The 22,062-nt window shown below is 39.7% G+C and overlaps 1 protein-coding gene across 6 annotated transcripts in view; it reads left to right on the top strand.

The window, feature by feature from the left end:
• The window catches only part of LOC126210075 (spectrin beta chain), a 483,285-nt gene that overhangs the window by 338,603 nt on the left and 122,620 nt on the right, over positions 1-22,062 (top strand). For all 6 annotated transcript variants that reach the window (XM_049939199.1, XM_049939197.1, XM_049939200.1 and 3 more), the window contains exons 4-11: positions 1,479-1,630; positions 4,005-4,178; positions 5,943-6,231; positions 9,632-9,932; positions 11,404-11,616; positions 16,154-16,381; positions 18,022-18,160; positions 19,948-20,160. In XM_049939199.1, the coding sequence (XP_049795156.1) occupies positions 1,479-1,630; positions 4,005-4,178; positions 5,943-6,231; positions 9,632-9,932; positions 11,404-11,616; positions 16,154-16,381; positions 18,022-18,160; positions 19,948-20,160 (1,709 nt within the window). The remainder of the gene's footprint in view (positions 1-1,478; positions 1,631-4,004; positions 4,179-5,942; positions 6,232-9,631; positions 9,933-11,403; positions 11,617-16,153; positions 16,382-18,021; positions 18,161-19,947; positions 20,161-22,062) is intronic.

The raw sequence follows: 22,062 nt of genomic DNA, 5'->3' as shown, positions 1-22,062 counted from the left end.
GAACATCAACAAAGTAAAGTGAGGATGATGGAATGCAGTCAAATTAGATGATGAGATGCTGATTGAATTCGATTAGCGTAAGACACACCAAAAGTAGTAGATGTGTTTGTCTCTTTAGGCAACAGATTAACTGACGATGGCTGAAGCATCATTGAGGATGCAAAGTGCAAACTGTCAGTGGGAAGGGGTGGGGGAGGGGAGAGACATTGTTTCTTATAAGAGAAATGTTGAACATAGCAACCGAACTAAAAGAAGGGACACATTTTGAGGCATGATGAAATTATTAATTTGGTATTGGTGGGAAGTGTGATGGGTAAAATTTGTAGAGAGAGACAAAGGGATGTGTATAGTAAGCAAATTCAAATCGGTTTTGCAGTTATTATTCAAAGATGAAGAGGATTTCACAAGCTAGGTTAATGTGGAAATCTGCTTCAAACGAGTATTCATACAGGAGGAGGAGGAGGAGGAGGAGGAGGAGGAGGAGGAGGAAGAAGAAGAAGAAGAAGAAGAAGAACACACAGACACTAGCCACTTCCAGCTGTATTCTGACTATATGTAATGAGGAAAACAATGAAGTGTGCAAATGCCTCTGCATACCCTTTAACCTCACTTGTGATTTGCCACACCTATTGTTGGATGGTGCCAGTAGAACTGCTAGGTGGTCTACCTTGAACAAAAAAATGCATTGAGCACCTGTCTTGAACTTTTGTGTGGGCTGTACCACTCCTAGAAGCAGAAGTCTATTTTCCTTTAATGTTTTTATCAGGACCTCGAACACCAGAGCATACAAGATACTGTAGTCCTGTTTGCTGTTTCGCCACATTTTCCGATAGTCCTTCCAACAAATGTAAGTTTCCAGTTTGGTTTCCCCAGTCTTTCTTCCATCTGTTTTGTTTTTCTGCAGTTTCATAGCCTTACTGTCAAGTACTTCACAGTGCAACAGGCTCCGGAAGTGTACCTTTAATGCTGCAAATGTTTACATATGGTACCTTTCATTAATCCACATATAACAAGAGCCATCATTAAACAAACCAGTTGGAAAGATTTGCCATAGTTATAGTTGATATAACTCAATTTGTCTGATTTCAGTACCTTATTTTGTTTCAACTTATCTGACTACTTACATTTGTGTCCTGTATCAGTGTGATATCTGTGCAATTCCCAGGTCATTTTATCTGTGGTTTCGACTTTCAGTTGTCATGTGACAGTGAATTAAAAAGTTGTAAGCTGGTTTGAGACCTAATATTTTGCAGATCATTGGGGAAGTGTTTCTTGTTTAAAATTGTTGTCACATTCTGCCAAACACCAACAGAAAATTGTGTTGTATGTTACTGCATCATATATTGACCCTAGATATGTAAACTGTTTGACTTTGGTAAAGCTAATGCTATGATAATAGTTTTGTTCAAAAGTGATAATAACTGCAACTGTTGTAATGCTTCCTTGCCATGTGAATAAATGTGATTTCTGTATTCCAGACGAGCGAGAGAGTGTACAAAAAAAGACCTTCCAAAAATGGGTGAATTCGCATCTAGTACGGGTATCGTGTCGTATTAGCGACTTGTATGTGGACTTGAGAGATGGCAAAATGCTCCTGAAACTTCTGGAAGTTTTGTCAGGCGAGCGCCTTGTAAGTTTGTGCACTATATTCTAATTATCTCAAAGTGTGTGATCGATTTTGGATGTTTGTGTACTGCAGACAGTATTCTGTTAAGCCCATATCAAAAGATTGTATATATTCTATATAAAGAAATTTATTTCTGATTGTTTCAATGCAGTTTGCAGAAACTGAGTTTCTCTTGAGTATAGTGTTAATTATCTATGCAAGTAGTACCTATAATAGAGCTCTGTCATTCACTTAAGCGATGTAGCATCAACTTCATGTTGTTGTATTTGCCAAGAATATTAAAAAATATATATTTTTTCCCTTTTGCTATATCTGTGTAGTTAGTATTAGTTCATGGAAAAACTTTTTCTTACCGATAGATTTCAATAAATTGCAAATATCTAAAGCATACTTTGGAGAATTGTTTGATAATACTGTAATACTGAAAGGAAGTAATTGATCATTTCACAGAGTTTCACAAAAAAAAATTGTAGACATGAAATTTTCTTCAGCTTTTCATTTCCAATTGTTTAAAAGCAACTGCTTTTGCATGTTAACTAATAACTGTTTTATTTCTGAACCCCAAACATTTGGATAAGATTACACATGTCAGTGAAATTTACATTTAAATTTTTGCTTATTATTTGGTTGATGTACACAGTATCATCTATATTGCTTACAAATATATCGAGCAGAAAAGAGCAGGTTTCCACCCTTCACTGAGGGACCTGTTTTGCTCATGGCTTCTCTTTCCAACACCACTATCTTTTCACTTTCTTTTGTACGGCAGTATGACTGCAGTTCAGCTGACCAGTGAAACTTGCCAAATGTTACATGTATGCCCGTGTAAACGAACTAGTATGTACACTGAAAATTTATGTTGGAGATCGGTTAACCAGGATGAAATTTCGATTTACAGTGGCATGCTGATTTGAAATTTTTTTGCATGTTAAAACTGAGTGCTGGACTGGAAGTAGAGCCTGGAACCTTTGCCTATTGTGGGCAAATGCTCTTCCGACTGAGCTATTGAGATGTGATCTAATCAGTGTCTGAGTTAATCCAGCCTGGCACTCAGTTTGAAATGGCCAGGGAGTTTTGGATCACTGGTAACATCCCCCATTGAATAATTTTTCTTTCGTGATCATTTTCCCCTCTCTTAATATCTGGTACCTTGAAACCTTTTCTTGCCCATACCCCAAAAACTGCACACTGATTGCACCTTAATTCTGTCAACTGTCAGCAAGCAAGGGCAAAAAAAATCTCTGAATTTCTTGTATTGAGAAAATCATTTCACTTAAGGGTGTTCATCAGCCTCAAAAGAAGTTAAGACTTGGAAAATAAAGTTGTCAAATTTCCAAGGCCCTAAAAGGGATTAAATTTTATTGATTGCATTGTGAAAACAATAGAAAGTAAACACATGAAATGGCTTCAGTATTTTGCTTTCAGGGGATGAAATTATTGTACTACTAATAGGCACAATTAAAAGTAGAATAATAGGTGGGGTATTTTTTAAACTGGGACCTGTCCCTGCTTCCCTGTTTTCGCAAACATATCCTTTCCTCCTGGGAAAGGAACTCACAACGATGAAAGCTAGAAATACGTTTTTCAGCTTTTAAATGTCCCTGTTGGCAACACTGAAATTCCCAACCAGACAGTATTTGTCAGGCATTCTGTCTCCTTGCAATTTTTTTAAGACTTGGCTGAATCCTCATTTTGATTCAGTAAATACATACAAAATCTCAGGTGTAAAATAATGGTTAACTATCATAAACAGCAGATAATATTAAGTTTCAAACAGTGGATTATTCTGAGCAGTGTTCTGCAAGTCCGATTGATGTTTCAACAAATTTTTTGTGGTATCCTGCCCACTCGTGTAATATACGATGCTTAGGATGCTGCTTTCTCGGATCGCTAAACAACAATTCGAGCAAATCACATTAATGGCTTTTATTACAGTAAAGTGCATTGACAGTACTTAACTTGGCCTCTTTACAAAGAGTGGTCGCAAGCAATTGGTGACATGAAAAAAATCAATGTCCTTCAATGTATAAAATGTCCATGCAAGTAAATGATACTGTTCCCAAGTCATGGGTCGTCTTCTGTTGCGGCTCTTATAGTGTGGCCGGGGCTAGGCGGCATGTTGCTTTTATTCTCTTCGTGTAGAGGTTGCTGCTGTCATGGTGACGTCCTAGTCGGCATGCTATTGGCTGAAGTTGTTCTCACAGCCCTCTCTACTGTATTGCTCTTGATCTTCGTGCCAGCGCTTGTTGTTATGCTTGAACATTTTTTCTGTGGCACAGTCCCTCTTTTATTTTTTTATTTTTATTATTATTATTATTTGTGTGTGTGTGTGTTGACCAGAAAAATTATGTATTTATCTTTGTGTGTCCTTTGCCAGCCTCGTCCAACCAAGGGGAAGATGCGCATCCACTGCCTGGAGAATGTGGACAAAGCCCTCCAGTTCCTGAGGGACCAGAGGGTCCACCTGGAGAATATGGGTTCACACGACATCGTCGACGGAAATCCGAGGCTCAGCCTGGGCCTCATATGGACCATCATCCTTAGATTCCAGGTCTGTCTTTCAAAAACAAAACACCATATTAAAAAATATTCTTCACTTGTTAAATTTAAAAGGAATTATTTTAAAGAGACTGATTAACAGCTTCTAGAAATCTAGGAGAAGTTTGATATGCCAAAATGACATGGTGTGAATTAATTTGTGATTATGTGGCCAATGAAATTACTACTACTCTTGTTATTATTTCACGTTTTCCATTTGATGATGATTTTAAAACATACATTTTAATTTTTGGAAAATCATGGTGTGCATGTCACTTCGGTTAAAAACAGATCATCCTCAGGTATAATGCGACATTGTTATTCAGATGTGTGACACGTACTGCCTATTAACAACCATCATGTGATAAACCAACATGTTGAGGCCAACTATAATACTTGAGTGACCTCCGTCTTCTGGCTTTCCGTGTTTATGCCGAGACAAGCATGCTCCAGATTCACTATCTTGTCCTCGGTCTGCCAACTGATCTTCTCCCCAAAGGTTAATGATGTGAGGCTTGCATTGGAGTGGTGATTTCAGCCATAGGCAGAACATGTTCCATCATTTCTTTGTATACAAAGTGCAGCTTTCTCTATTTTAAGTTTCTCACTTAATTCTGCATTTATGTTTTTACTCCAGATTTTATCCTGTCGGGCAGTGGAAAACACGTTTCAAATAGAAAATAATTACTCTTTTAGGTTAGGTGATGAAAGTCGTAGTATAGATGTACCTAACTAAAAGGTGAAATTTCTGACTAATTGACAGACAGCGGATGTACAGTATGTTGTAATAAATAATGTTCCTTGTATTAAAAAAAAGCTAATGATAAAATTATATCTAAAAACGATGATGTGACTTACCGAACGAAAGCGCTTGCAGGTCGATAGACACACAAACAAACACAAACACACACACAAAATTCAAGCTTTTGCAACAAAACTGTTGCCTCATCAGGAAAGAGGGAAGGAGAGGGAAAGACAAAAGGATGTGGGTTTTAAGGGAGAGGGTAAGGAGTCATTCCAATCCCGGGAGCAGAAAGACTTACCTTAGGGGGAAAAAAGGACAGGTATACACTCGCGCGCACACACACACACACATATCCATCCACACATATACAGACACAATATATGTGTGTGTGTGTGCGCGAGTGTATTCCTGACCTTTTTTCCCCCCTAAGGTAAGTCTTTCCGCTCCCGGGATTGGAATGACTCCTTACCCTCTCCCTTAAAACCCACATCCTTTCGTCTTTCCCTCTCCTTCCCTCTTTCCTGATAAGGCAACAGTTTGTTGCGAAAGCTTGAATTTTGTGTGTGTGTTTGTGTTTGTTTGTGTGTCTATCGACCTGCCAGCGCTTTCGTTCGGTAAGTCACATCATCTTTGTTTTTAGATATATTTTTCCCACGTGGAATGTTTCCCTCTATTATATTGATATCAGTAATGATAAAATTAGGAAGATGATTGTGTGTGGAATCAGTTTTCTTAAACACTTCTTTGTGAAAATGGGTGGGGGGGCGATTAGTACCTCGGTGGTTTCTATTTGCCATTACATAGTGTAAATACAAATCAACAGTAGACTGATAACAATATGTGAACCTCACCATATAACAAGTTACTTCTGATTTTAATTTCAGTATATTTAATTGCATTTATGGGTAAATCTCCTAGACCCATTCAGTCATGCAGCTTGTATGCATTGCATTAATAGTCTTTGGCTCTATTTTTTTTACCTGAGTATGGTATTGTGTTGACATAGTGACTGAAGGAAAGTATTTGTTGCAGATACAAGACATAACAATTGAAGAGACCGATAACCAAGAAACAAAGTCGGCAAAGGATGCACTCCTGTTGTGGTGTCAGATGAAGACTGCCGGCTATCACAATGTCAACGTGAGGAATTTCACAACGTCGTGGCGTGACGGTCTCGCTTTTAATGCGATTATCCACAAACATCGTCCAGACCTCATACAGTTTGAAAAACTGTCGAAGTCCAATGCGATGTACAATCTCAACAATGCATTTAATGTTGCTGAAGAGAAGCTTGGCCTAACAAAGTTGTTGGATGCTGAGGGTGAGAAACATTAATTTGCATTTGGTTTATGTATTTCCCCGTGGAGAATCTCACAAAGTCTCTTAGGAAAATGTGACTAATTAATAAAAAGTACCAAATTGTGTGTGTAATAGGAATTGAAGAAGTGAATAGTGTATATAAAAAATAGTCTCATCTGTGTAAGATTGATTATTTTAAAATATCTGTTATGTAAGCAGGGATAATCTACTCACTGAGATACAGTAGTTGGAAGTGTGCTGGGCAGTGTAAAAGTGCATGGTTTTATGGCAATATGTATTGATAAAATTCCCTCTGTTGTATTCTTAATGTGGTGCACAAAATGACTTACTTCTCATATTGGTCATTGTGTGCACCACATCAAAAATAATTAAAGAGTACATCACTTGAATTAAATGCCCGCGCCTTGTAGAAGAGGATAGTATGGTCTGCTTTGCTGTTGGTGTCACTATTCCTGTGATGAATTTATCCAAGCACATTGTGATATCATTGTGTTTCTTGTATGGTGGAAAATGTTTTAACCAGATGGAGGGCATCACAAGAGGAGCCCATTAGTTCCAGTTACAGCCAACCTGTTTGAGTCATGGCACTGGACACAGCTCCTGCAAAGCATAGTTGCTGTTATCATCACTTTGATGACATGTTCATTTGATGTCATGTACTGTGTACACGAAAAGCTGGGAGAATTCTTTGACCCCATCAACAATATCCATGACAAAATAAAGTTCACAGTGAAATTAGAGGCAGATGTTGTCTTGCCATTCTGTGATGTCCTCATCACCTGTAAAGCAAATGGGTGTCTCAGCCACAGTGTTTACCAGGAAGCCACTCACAAGTGCCGATATCTGCAGTCTGCAAGCTGACAGCTATTGCCGTCCGTCTGTTCTGAAGACCTTGCTGCATCGAACAGACACTGTCTCAGATGCTGAAAACTTGCTGAAGGAACTGAGCCACTTTCTGAAAACACATAAGCAGAAGGACCCTGAAGAGGACAAGAAGCTTGTGTTTTTGTTGTTATGTGGCTCAGTAACAGGAAAGATTAACTGGCTCTTAAAGATGCATACAATCAATTCAGTCTTCAGGGATCCAACAAAAATTTGACAATTCTTGATGCCTGTGGGAGATGGTGTCAGCCTCAGAATGACAGGGGTATATAAAATACCATGTGGGTGTGGGGAAATTGTATGTTGGATAGACTGTGTGTACCATTGAACAGCAATGTGTAGAACAAATGGTTAAAATGGCTCTGAGCACTGTGGGAAATGTGTAGAACATTGAGAGTTGCTTGTAGCAGAACATGTTCTGGAAAACGGCCATCACATTGCGTTTGACGAAACATCCATTATTACATGAACAAATAGTTTCTGGGACAGCATAATAAAAGAATTGATTGAGATAAAAATTTATGGCAACACCCTTAATAAAGATGGCAGCCAGCAGCTAAACACGGCTTGGATCCAACCATCGGAAAGTTGAAGCTGGTGCACGGCAAAACCATTACCCTTACATGATAGAATGGGCACCAGTGACATCACAGAAGGCAGTGCTGCAATGTAAGGGCAGTAGCAGCAACCAAAAGAATGTTACCATTTGACATTGACCGAAGAGTACACGGTTGAAAGTTTTTGGATTTTAAACCATCTGATGCAGCTGGAAGCTTGAGAGAATTTTATCTATGTTTGGGATGTAAAAGTTAAAGAATGAATCTTTCGTTTTGTGGTGAAGTGCTGTTGTTGTCTAAATGTCCTGGCAGATTAGAACTGTGTCTTGTCAACCCCCAAACATTACCATCCACAGACAATATTCTTATAGGCTTGAAAACAGCACACACTAAAATCTGCTAAGCTCTGGTGAAGCCATTTCACCACAGTATCCCTTCTCCTACAAGTGAAGCTCTCTCATTAGTGAAGACGACACATCACTGTTGATCCAGGTCCATCCTGTGTGTTCCCATGTTCTTCAAGCACCCTTATGCTGAAGGTTTTATGCTGTTGTTCATAATAGTGGATGAGTAAAATAAAAGTGACCCAGAGAATGTTAAGACTGATGCGGACCTGACCCTTCTTAATGAGCAAGGGAAGAAGTGTCCATCACGAATAATGCTGGAAACTGTGATTTCGATGCATCGATCGGTTGCTGTCAGATGTCTGCATGTGCACATCTCCTGCCTGCTGTGCCCTGTATCATTTACATTTGAGTGAATAAGTGAATGGTGCAGAAATGTTTAGTGACCAGTGGAATGCAACACAAAATGGTGCATGTTCATTGTCGGGTCTTATGTGAAGCACAGTGGAAAACATCAGCAGAACAGTTTGCGCAGGTGTTCAAGATGCAGTGTTTCGGCAAAACTGCCAGTGAAGTTTACAGCGCAAAATCTAGTGGGAAATGGCATGAAATTGGCTCTGTAGCGAATAAAAGCTGTAGCTAGCAGGAAATAAGACACTATTGTGGTAAAATACTATCAAAAAAGACCTACATCCAGACGAACTTCTGCATGTGGTCTCTCGAGTGAAGTGGAATCTAGACTTGCGGATCCACAGTTTTTTATTTCTGCAAATGAGCCTCAGATCAGCTTGTCAGGGTATGTGAACTCGAGAGACAGTGTATCATTACACTTCAGAGAATCCTCATCAGTAGTTTGAAGAGCAATTGTGTAATCTCAAGATCGGTGTTCGGTGCATGATGTAACGTGGTTTTTTTCACCAAACGATTTGTGCAAATCAGTCTGCCCAGAAACTGTCCAATGTGTATCTGAATCTGCTCACAAGAGATGAATGACTGTTTAGATATTTTCAGTAATGTGGAGCAACAACACACGTGACCTCGACAACCTTCTCGGTTACCCACAGTTCATAAGTAGAGGTGACAGATTGTCAATGTTTTACGGGTACAATAGTGGTCGAATGTTCAAATGGCATAGCTGCAGTGTACACTAATTTGATGGGCAATTTCCCTTGCTAACAGCCCTCCTTGCTGTGAAGGGGCAATGCATGCCCAGCCTGAGCTTGGAATAGCACTCGTGGACACGTCAAGGGGCTGAACAGTATTGTCCCGTTCATAGTTGTAGCCACAGTGTGCTCAACTGAACTATTCTGACTGAGAAACCGGGCTTGCTTTTACCTCCGTTACATAGGTGGACTGCACATAGCAATTTGCTGTAATTCCAAGTTTGAGAAAGCCGAGTGTCTGGTACAAAACTTTTTTTCATCAGTTTATTTCTAATATAAATATTTTTAGTTAATTGGTCACAGTTTCAGTTTAAAATGATTTTATTTCTTCAGTAAATTGTGGATGCTAGCTAGTAAGGCAAAACAGTGGGCTGTCAGTTTAGGTTGCAGCATTTTTGCCTCTTCTGTTTCATAGCTGCACAAAATGAAAAGTTTTGACCGTTTTCTATTTGCAGATGTCTTCGTGGAGCAGCCCGACGAGAAGTCCATCATCACGTATGTCGTGACTTATTACCACTACTTCAGCAAGCTGAAGCAGGAAACTGTGCAGGGCAAGCGAATTGGCAAAGTGGTCGGTATTGCCATGGAGAATGACAGGTCCGCACAGGAATACGAGTCACTGACGTCAGATTTACTGCGCTGGATCGAAGCGACAATAGAGTCTCTCGGAGATCGTAACTTTGCCAACTCTTTGGCCGGAGTGCAGCAGCAGCTGGCACAGTTCAATACTTACCGCACTGTGGAGAAACCACCTAAGTAAGTATGGAGTTGATTTAGAGTACAGTTTTCATAGTCGTGTAGTCGTCGTAGTAAAATTTCCGTGTTTGGAATGACGTGCCTGGCATACATTTTTCTACTTTCCCTGAATACTGACTTCCTTAAAAAATTTAATTTAGTGGTAGGCTCTTCTATTTCAGCCTCCATATTAAAATGGAAATAGGACTCAGCTGAAGCAAATCGTGTGAAAAAATAAATGACATTTATTAAATCTGTAATGTATTAAAATGCAAAACATAATAAAATTCAACACTACCTCTGACTGTGCAAGAGGTGAGAGTAGTAGTTCCAATGTTAAGAATTTTGTGACACTTTAATGGCTGGTAAAACTTCTATACAGACTGTAGTGTTTCCAACAGCTAGCTGACTTTTCAGTGGAAAGTTAGAGATCAGTTTGTGTAAAAAAAGTTAAGAATGCTGTAATACCTGTGTCCAGGGAATTAAATCTCGTCATGATATATAATATTTTATTTTAAGAATTTTTAGTAGTTTGGATGATTTTTCCTAGTTGTAGGTGTTGTGCAGAGTTGAAGAGCTTAGAGTGTATGGGGACCCCATGACTATTCACTTTCCTGTGGAGGGTAGAAATGGCACACTAACTTACACTTCCATAAAAGTTTATGGATGAGAGATTACAGCAGTGGAAAATGTACTTCTTACACATGTGATGTGAACCACATTAATTAATTGGCAAAAGAATAACAGCTCTGGGCAGTGAAAAATTGTGTGTAGAATGCTACATATAAATTTAGTGTTGCATTTAGCTTCATATTTTCAAAGAGGAGGGGGTTTGGGGGGGTCATGCCGTGGTTTTCAGATCATTTTTAACTAAGTTTTTTTTAAAAAAAAAAGAGTGGATTATCAAAGGATAGCTAATGTAAACACCTAAGCTGCTTCTTAATTTTAGCCCCTCTTGCTAATTACATAAGATAGACAGGTTGATTAAGTAATGAAAGAGAAACTTTAATATTCTGCAGAAATATACACAGGAAGGTGTGCTCCACAAATGAACTCACGGTATTGTTAGTAGTAGTGTGTTCATTTGGGGCGTGATTCATTTCATTGACAAAAAAAGAGTTATGAGAGATGGGTGATGTTTTGTTATGTTGGGTCTGTGTATATGAAATCTGTTATAGTAAAGGCATAGAAGTCAGTTAAGAGACAAAGAACAGTCTTCTAGGATGATACTACTTCATGTTATTTGCTATTTGTCTCTTAAATGTAGTTTTACAACATTGGATTTAAAAGTGCAAAATCTTACAGAACTGATGAAAAGCTAATTAATAGATGTGTTCTCACATTTATAGATGGTTAAAAGTGTGTGTGTGTGTGTGTGTGTGTGTGTGTGTGTGTGTGTGTGTGTGTGTGTGTGTGTTACTTCCTTAATTTTTTTTCACCTGTTAATTGATTACAACAATGCATTTCTACAAGCATAAACTGTCTCTTATAGGTTTGTGGAAAAAGGAAATCTCGAAGTGCTGCTGTTTACACTGCAGTCACGAATGCGAGCAAACAATCAGAAGCCTTACACACCTCGAGAAGGGCGCATGATCTCCGACATAAACAAGGCATGGGAGAGGCTGGAGAAAGCGGAGCACGAGCGAGAGCTCGCCCTCCGGGAGGAACTCATCCGTCAGGAGAAGTTGGAACAGCTCGCAGCCAGGTAAGCTCGCTGAAAATCCCAAACTATTCCCTGCTGCCAATGGTGGAATTATAGTTGCTGCCATGTAGAGGTGGATTTAGTGCACTTCTAACTGACCAACTTAGTGGTAGAGCAACCATCACATATCTATGAGAGTTGTTCAGTAAACAGTGCTAGAATTTTTATATTTTTGTGTATTTTATGTATTTATTTATTTATTTATTTACATTAAAAAGGCATACCATGTTCTTCTGTTCTAAAGATACATTCAACGAATCCTCATAACAGTTCACATAATTCAAAACAATGTGGTCAACTTATTGTGAATATTAAGACAAGAATTCTGTTTGTGTAAGATCGCGTGGGGAAACCAAATAGTGAAAACGGTGGCATATTCATTTCAATAAAACTTAAGGATGGGAAACTGTGAAAATTTGTCGGGAGTGTCATAGAAAAAGGTGAAAAGTAACAGACCTGATTATCTTTTCAAATGCTGGTGATACAGTATTGATTTATGATGATTTAGAAGATCTTCCATAACTCATCAGCACATTAGGAAATGACAATAGTAATCTGTGTCTGAGTATCAACACCAAAAAGACAAGTTAGACAAGAGACAAGCTCACGATAGCCCAACTCTGTTACAGATGCAAATCTACGATTCACTGCCTCCTAAATGTAAAGAGTAGACAAGTTAAGCATTTTGGATTGTGGATTTGTGAAGATTGGAGGACAGCCATGGATGTAAAATGTTGCATCGAGAACACTCGTAATGCCTTCATAAAAATTCTCACAAGTACAGATGTGGACCTAAACCTTCATGTCCTGGTTTGGCACAAATTTTCATATGTCACTATTGGGTAGCAGAGCCTACCTAATGCAGCTGATGTCTCGAAATTCAGTTACCGAATTAATTTCAAAAATATGTGGAGCCCAACATTGGCTGTTGTTTCAGACATGCATGTAACTAAGCCTTAGAGTGAAGATTTGTAAGGTACCACATCTGGTATATATGATTCTGATGAATGGGCACTAAAATGGCAACAGCAATGAAGTTAGTACGTAAAGTATATTACAGAATGCAAAATATGGTTGATAATAGGAGGGAACATTCAGTGAGAAAAGAGGTGGTGGTGGCGAGAATAGGTTGGTTAAATAACAGAGCAGTAGACACGATTGCCAAGTGCATATAAACTATTACATACTGCACTTCATAAAATAAAGGTACATCGTGTAGTTGTCGATATCCATTAATGGGGGGTGGGGAATTATTATTATTATTATTAATATTAATGTGTTTTACATGAACTACTGTGCAGATGGCGAGTATGTAAGGTACCGGGTCCTATAATGTACGTAAGTCGACATTCCCTCAGCTGTGTTCTGCAGAACTCTGGGATTCCATGGAGATAACTTACAGGTTCTGTGAAATGAATGTGCCTTCTTTCATATCATTCAAGAAAGTAACTTACAAAATAGATAAAATTAACTACTCTACAAAATAAAAAAAATAGAATAATCGACCCTTGCTTCCACATACTAATTTGGATATCAGAGACTAGAGGGCAGCCTTTCAGATGGAAAACTCGACAGTGAGAAACAACTGCACAAGGTGTGACTATAACAGGTTACATAAACAGGAATTGTTGTTCACCTGCCAGTCCACCTACAGTACATGGTTTTCTATCATGGAAAGATGCGGTCCAAATTGCTTATTTAAGCAACCTTCCTAAAAAGATCAAATGAACTTAATTTAACCTTTGATGGTAAATAAATATATATACTGACCATGAAAAAATCCTTGCACTTAAGAAAGGATAATTTTTAAATGCTTCATTGAGTTTCACCACTTTCCAGCAATAAGACCTTATCAAAGGAGGAGGGATTGAATTAGGAGTGACATTTACTGAAAAACTTATTAAGCAATTGAAAGGTTTCAATGAATCTGTTAATTAGCATTCCCAAAATGAACAACAGATTAAATTTCAATGATTTTGGATTGAAAACCCATTTATTGGCCTTGCACGACCATTCATGAAGTCAGCAGAATAATGTGAAACTTTCATTGAACTTGCATCTCCTCCATTCTTGGAAAAAACTATTAATTAAATGTGATCAGGAGAATTTTGCTGCAGTTTAAAAAATGAATGTCCTCAGCTATTGCTGTGTTGGTACTTCTGTCATTTGCAATGCTATAACTTATTTACCAAGCTACAGTTCGCCTGCTTAACTGAGTGGTAATGTTTGTCTACCCGGGCTAGATTCCTGGACTAGGTGGAGATTTTTTTTCGTTCGTGGACTGGGTGTTGTGTCCATCATCACCACCACCACCACCACCACCACCACCAGCATGCAAGTCGCCCAATATAGCTTCACCTGAGATAAGACCCGTAACTCGGTAGCCAAACTTCCCCAGATGGTGCCTCCCGGCCATCAGCGCCACACTTTCATTTCATTTTTACCAAACTATAAGGCAAGGTTTTTTTCTCAAATTTGTCTTTTGAAAAGTACAGGTTGGTCTTAAACTTGCAGTTTAAGCTATTGTTCCTAAGGCCAACATTTTTATGTTGAATACTATCTTATTTTAATGGCTGTCTTACATTTACAGATGAAGTTTCAGCAAGTGAGTTCACTTGCAGATTTAATTTGAAGAATTCAGTAGGGTCGTACCAGCTTATCTGAGCACTAGGACTTGTGAGAGAAGAGGAGTGGCAAGCAGGGGGCAAAGTCCATCCTGCTGCCAGTCATGGGAGTGTGTGCTTTATATGAAGATCTACCTTGCTTAAACAACAGTTTGCCTAAATCATTTAATAGTTGGAACTGAACTTAGCTAAAAATTGGACAAAATGTGTGTTTCTACAAGAGACAAATTAATGCTAACAGAAATGTTCACACAATGCTTGAAACGTGGAACAACAAATGAAACAATGAAACATGAGCTTCAACAATGCCACTGAACCCATTACTGCTCTACAGCCCTATTGATTGCCAGGGTTGGCAGTAGTATTAATCTGAAGTGGTAAGGTTTATATTGTTGTCATTCGGTTTGGTTGTGTTGGTAGCACTAGATATAATCAATGTATGGAAATGGCGTGACTGTTTGCCAGGTGGTTCAAACAAAAATTATCAGACGCCTGTTTATTTTGATATGCCATCAAATATTACTGTCGATCAGGAGGCTTTTTAAGTTTCGTATAAGAAGATATAACAGTAATGCTGAGGATACTTGCAGAAGTTTCTCCCACATGTGACTCTTCACAGGAAAATGGTACCAGAAGGAAAACTGCCTGCGGGGATTACCTTTAGTCACCAAGAAAAGAGCTGGATGACAATTGATATGAAGTTAGATTGCGGACCCTTTGCTTATCGGAAGGGAAATGTTAGAGCTGGATTCTTTCAGTGGACACCTCACAAAGGAAATTAAGGATCTAACAGTAAAGAACATCACCACCTGATAATAACTCATGGTGGCATGACCTCACAACTTCAAGTAATTGGTGTTGGTGTGCATAGACCTTATAAGGCTCACCTGTGACAGCTTTACAGTGAGGGCATATTTTCCTATTCGGGAAAGTTAAAGAAATCCTTAATATCTATGCTGGGCCAGTGGATATTTAATGCCTGGCACAGCATCACAAGGAAATCTATAATGAAAGAATTCAGAAAGTGCTGCAGAGCTATTGCTATGGGTAGGTCAGGTGATAATGCCAGTAGAATTACAAATGAAGACAGTACCGGTTGTTGCTGTTTTTGTTGTTGTTGTTGGTGGTGGTGGTGGTGGTGGTGGTGGTAAAAGTAGTGATACCACAGGCATCTGGCTTGGCTAGTAAGGATTTGTTCATTTTATTTCTCCTTGTATTCCAGAATCTAGACAATCAATAAATGACATAAGTTCTAAAATGGGTATAATGCTAATTTTCTAGGCAGATACTTTATATCAATACAACAGTTCATGATTTTAATTAGAATATGTTAAAAATAAAAATTTCTCAAGGAACTTTTTGAGGGAGGGACAGCGGTCCTAATTCCAGGTCTTATAGTCGGTTAAATATAGTATATGTGCAAAAGTCAGCTTGCGTGTTAAAAAATACCTTAGCAGACTTAATATTAAATATATCTGCAATAATAATGACCAGTACCTCATTTTATCTCATAAAAATTTAAGTTGATTTAAGAACTTTGGGGTTAATTTTGGAATTACTTTTGAAAACAAATAAATATTATTTGCAATAATTGTCATTTTTGTTGCAAATAATCCATTTACGGAATGTTGGTTTGAAGGCATACTACACACACACACACACACACACACACACACACACACACACACAGGGAGTACCACAATAAAAAAGGACATTAAAAAGGGTTACACTTACCAAAAAGCTTGAACACTCTTGTAGGTAACTATTCAGGTTTTCTCATATTTTTTGCACAATACTCGCACTACTCTGTAGGGATACTATATATTCCTGCAGTAAATACTGATTTTTGTAAATATGTTTTGCAAACACGTCTCGCATTTTCTGATGATCGTGAAACACAATTTTCATGTTCACAGATTCAATCGCAAGGCGAGTATGCGAGAAACATGGCTGTCGGAGAACCAGCGCCTCGTGTCCCAGGACAACTTCGGGTTTGACTTGGCTGCTGTGGAGGCGGCTGCCAAGAAGCACGAGGCTATCGAGACGGACATCTTTGCGTATGAAGAACGTGTCCAGGCTGTCGTGGCTGTGTCACAGGAGCTGGAAGCTGAAAACTACCATGACATTGACCGCATCAATGCCAGGTATTGAACAGTAAAATATTGGAACTGGCTTCAATTCAGTCTACAGATTTATTAAGGAAATAATGTCTGCTGCATGAAATGATGAAAAAATATTTCCTGTATTTACACTCCTGGAAATTGAAATAAGAACACCGTGAATTCATTGTCCCAGGAAGGGGAAACTTTATTGACACATTCCTGGGGTCAGATACATCACATGATCACACTGACAGAACCACAGGCACATAGACACAGGCAACAGAGCATGCACAATGTCGGCACTAGTACAGTGTATATCCACCTTTCGCAGCAATGCAGGCTGCTATTCTCCCATGGAGACGATCGTAGAGATGCTGGATGTAGTCCTGTGGAACGGCTTGCCATGCCATTTCCACCTGGCGCCTCACTTGGACCAGCGTTCGTGCTGGACGTGCAGACCGCGTGAGACGACGCTTCATCCAGTCCCAAACATGCTCAATGGGGGACAGATCCGGAGATCTTGCTGGCCAGGGTAGTTGACTTACACCTTCTAGAGCACGTTGGGTGGCACGGGATACATGCGGACGTGCATTGTCCTGTTGGAACAGCAAGTTCCCTTGCCGGTCTAGGAATGGTAGAACGATGGGTTCGATGACGGTTTGGATGTACCGTGCACTATTCAGTGTCCCCTCGACGATCACCAGTGGTGTACGGCCGGTGTAGGAGATCGCTCCCCACACCATGATGCCGGGTGTTGGCCCTGTGTGCCTCGGTCGTATGCAGTCCTGATTGTGGCGCTCACCTGCACGGCGCCAAACACGCATACGACCATCATTGGCACCAAGGCAGAAGCGACTCTCATCGCTGAAGACGACACGTCTCCATTCGTCCCTCCATTCACGCCTGTCGCGACACCACTGGAGGCGGGCTGCACGATGTTGGGGCGTGAGCGGAAGACGGCCTAACGGTGTGCGGGACCGTAGCCCAGCTTCAGGAGACGGTTGCGAATGGTCCTCGCCGATACCCCAGGAGCAACAGTGTCCCTAATTTGCTGGGAAGTGGCGGTGCGGTCCCCTACGGCACTGCGTAGTATCCTACGGTCTTGGCGTGCATCCGTGCGTCGCTGCGGTCCGGTCCCAGGTCGACGGGCACGTGCACCTTCCGCCGACCACTGGCGACAACATCGATGTACTGTGGAGACCTCACGCCCCACGTGTTGAGCAATTCGGCGGTACGTCCACCCGGCCTCCCGCATGCCCACTATACGCCCTCGCTCAAAGTCCGTCAACTGCACATACGGTTCACGTCCACGCTGTCGCGGCATGCTACCAGTGTTAAAGACTGCGATGGAGCTCCGTATGCCACGGCAAACTGGCTGACACTGACGGCGGCGGTGCACAAATGCTGCGCAGCTAGCGCCATTCGACGGCCAACACCGCGGTTCCTGGTGTGTCCGCTGTGCCGTGCGTGTGATCATTGCTTGTACAGCCCTCTCGCAGTGTCCGGAGCAAGTATGGTGGGTCTGACACACCGGTGTCAATGTGTTCTTTTTTCCATTTCCAGGAGTGTATTTATTTTTTAAATTGTGTTACGGATTTTGCTGGCATGTTTTGGTTGCAGAAATAGTCTTCAAGGATAGTACAGTTACTAGTAGTTATTAAATTGGGATTTGACATTAACAGGAAAGACAACGTTCTTCGTCTGTGGAATTACCTCCTGGAGCTTCTCAGAGCTCGCCGTCTTCGCCTCGAGCTTTCTCTCCAGTTACAGCAGAACTTCCAAGAGATGCTCTACATATTGGACTCTATGGAAGAACTTAAGGTGAGTAATCAAGAATAGAAAATACAAATTTTTGTGTCCTATTGCTAGAAATTAATTGTCAATTCGTTTGCTGCTGTGTGGTTTGCAGAGGAAAAGGCTTCAGTTTAATTAATGGCAGTTTGCAAAGAAAGTATCCACCAAACTGAAATTTCAATTCAGTATTGGTAGAATCGGTTTTCTGCTTAACTGGCCAGCAGCAGCGTGAGTCACATACATGCCAGCTTAAAGAACTTGATGTTGTCTTGACTGACACAGGGGATGGGGGGTGATGGTTGAACAAAACAAGAGTGCTGTGAAAATAATCCAGAGCTCTGTATTGAGGAACAAAAAGCAAACCAGTCTGAAAGGGAATCGATGAATGCTATTTGTTATTGCTTCTCATTCGTCCTGTACTTCTGTTCTTGTGTCCTTCTACTCCATACTCTGCCTTTGATTAGTATCTGCTTAATTAATGGCTGTTTTTATTCAAATACACGCCACATTGATGTGCCAGAACATAATTTTCTAGGATAAGAGATCCAGAACAGTAATTATCAAGCAGCAAGTAGCCTTTTGTTTGTAGAAGTTGGGGAACTGCACTGTTTATTGCAGTTTATTATACGTCATTATAGTTTTGAAGGTTTTGCGATAATCTGCAGGTATTAAACTTCATATTGAAGTGCTTATTTATTCCTGTCTAGTACTGCCTGTGTGCAGCTGTAGTTGTGCTCTCTGTGCAAGCTGCAGCACAAAATACCTTTGACTACAATAACTGAATATTTGATTTTCTGATGTTCACTGTGGCTACATGTCTATGGTGTCTCATGACATAATTTTGCTCTAAAATATGTTTATGGAATTTTTCTTGTAATAAGAGTGATGAAGTGGAAAAGTATCAGAATGGAGGCCCTAGGCGTTTAATACTACGATCTGTAAAATGTGGCAATATTAGTGACAGAAGGAGAATGACTTTTTACTAGAAAAAACTGAGGAACCGTCCATCATTTTCCTTGAAGCTTATGTCTGTATAATCGATTTACATTTCAGACTTAAAAAAGAAATAGAAAAAAAAAAAAAAAACATGGTAGTCAAGGTGCTGGAGAAACACTAATTGGAATAATTTCATTTTGAGCACAGCTTAAGTTTTCTATGTGATAGTCACGACTTAGGAAGGGCCCGTAGTAGTATTTAATTGGGAAATTTTTTCTCAGCATATTCACACAGCTCACTTAGCTTATGACAACTGAAGCTATCATTTTCCAACCCAACCTCAGCTCAGAAGCAGGCCGCAGGTTATTTTATCCCTAGAACTAAGATTTCATATTTCAAACCAAAACAGAAGAAAAGCAAAATTCCTGTTCAAAAATACTCTGAAATCTTAAGAATTTCTCAGAGGAGAGGTGGAAAGTTGTGCCAAACCTTTAATTGGGAGCTAGAGATACCTTGCACAAAATGATTTTTAGTTAATACTGGGCCAACAGCCAAGGTTGTAAATCTGTAGTGCCCTTAGTAATGTTATGCTAGTAATTGAGTCATTCTACGGAAAATTGCTTTATTGTCTGTTCGTAGTATTCATTGGTTACCTTTTCTGGTTTAGAAGTCGGACAAAAGTTTACGATTTATAAAAACAGTTAATGTTTTAATTGTGCCAGAAACTGCTGAAACTAATTTTAAAAAATTGCGTCTACCCTACTGCCCCTCTTTTCTCAAGTTGCTGTTAGAGAGAGAGAGAGAGAGAGAGAGAGAGAGAGAGAGAGAGAGAGAGACTCTAGTACTGAGATACTTCAATTTTACTGCTTATTTTACAGCTACGCCTGCTGTCAGACGATTATGGAAAGCACCTCATGGGTGTGGAGGACCTCCTGCAGAAGCACTCTCTAGTGGAAGCAGATATAAATGTGCTAGGCGAGAGAGTGAAGGCGGTGGTGCAGCAGTCGCAACGCTTCCTCGACCAGGAGGCTGCCGAAGGCTACCGGCCGTGCGACCCGGCCATCATCGTGGAGAGGGTGCAACAGCTGGAGGTGAGTTTCTTAAATGCATAATTGAGAGAGTGTAAATTTGGTAACACTTGTTGCCGGCAGCTCCTTAATTTTAGGGTCATATATAACACACACGTGGTTCAGTGGTAAAGAGCAGGCTACAGATTGAGACGTCTCGGGTTCGATCCCCAGCCACTTCCAGGATTTTTATGTCGCTTATCTCTTTGTTCACCTCAGGCAGCATTTGTTTGTTAGAAAAAATGGTTCAGAATTCACATCAAACTGTAGATGACCTAAAACTGGCAGGGCAACTCAGTATTACCTCAGTATTACCTGAAATAGGACTGTCTCTAGTAGACAATTGTGGCATTCGAAACAATCCTCAGATTGCTGACTGTCCTATTCTTCCCCCAGTATACACAGCAGCATGTAAGACAAGTTTTCTTTTAACTAGAGTTTCCACATTTATATCCTGTGGCAGTGTAATTTGTGTGACATGTTTGAATTTGCTTCGTCTGGGTGCACATGATGATTGTTTCCCCTGACATGGATAAGACCACAGCACAAGTGAACACTTTCACATTATAGAGAATATGTGGTTTTCCTTTAGAAGATTGCTCTTCTTCCAATATGTCTTAAAGCGGGTACTGTGGTGGCCAAATATCTAATATTGTTATTTAGTAAGAGATCTAGAAAGTGATAAAATACTGTTTATGATAATGCATTTCACTCAGTAATGTTTATAAGGAAAACAATAGGTTTTATTTAATTACATATTCCACAAACATTTCATCAAGGGCTGTCACAGGGCTGACTATTCTTTTAGGAATATTTTTGCTAGTAATTCACCATGTTGTGTCATAGCATTTTGTTGTTCTGCTGTAGCACAATGTCTTTTGGAGCCACAACTTCATACTTCGGGAATACAGTAACACTTTGTGATGTTCGCCTGCTTTATTTCTTTGTCGATTGTCCTCTGTGTCGACACATTGCATTGCTACACTGGCTGAAAAATGAGGGTGAAAGTTCAACATTGATGTAGCCGACAGGTACACATTTGTGTTTCATAGTTCTTTACTTTCACTGCTCTCAACCCTCCAATAATACACAATTAAATGGGCAGCGCATTATTGTTCAACTTTCGATATGTGTCATTAATAGATTGCAAGCAAACATCAACAAACTGCTACGATAGCTTACTGTTGAACATCTACGAGCAGTAAAAACCTAACCACACAGTTCTTGTCGCATAATATGGTACGTATTGAACAGACACTGTCATTGTTTTAACACACTGCCTATTACACTTATTTCACAGTTAAATGGCTGCATTGTTGTTGACCTAACCAATACAGGTTCCTCGTCTGAAACTCGGCCGTGGACTGACTGTCTCGGGATCAAAAATCGGGCTCTTGTATATCCTCACAATAATAGACACTGAAACTACACATTGTTCGATGTTTAAGTTACAGAAATTACAAGTAAAACGTAACTCGTGAAATTGATTGAATACATCGATAAATTGTGTGTTTTTTAACAGTTTCTTCTACTACAAGAGTTAGATCAAATTCTTTGTTTAAATGATGAAATTAACAGATATAGTTAGACAAACAATACTTTTGACAAAACTGGTAATTACTTTGGGATTAAGAGCTGGCTTTGCTAACATGTTTTCGAATAGACCAAATAGATACTTTTAAGATTACTATTACTTGTTCCTCCAAATGTTTATAATCAGTACAGAATTTATATTTGTTATAAGTCAACTGTACAATTTAAGTAATGAAACAGTTACTGATTTCACCCTATAACAGAAGATACTAGCTAGGCAAACAGTTACCGATTTCACCCTATAACAGAAGATACTAGCTAGGCATAGTCAAAATAAATTAGAAAATCAGTTACATACATAAAACTAAGCACAAAATTAGAGCTGGTGTTATA

Source organism: Schistocerca nitens, chromosome 10, assembly GCF_023898315.1.
Source record: "Schistocerca nitens isolate TAMUIC-IGC-003100 chromosome 10, iqSchNite1.1, whole genome shotgun sequence".
In the NCBI taxonomy this organism is placed as follows: Eukaryota; Metazoa; Arthropoda; class Insecta; order Orthoptera; family Acrididae; genus Schistocerca; species Schistocerca nitens.
Note: the sequence above shows the minus strand (reverse complement) of the source record. Positions and strands in the feature narration are given on the sequence as shown.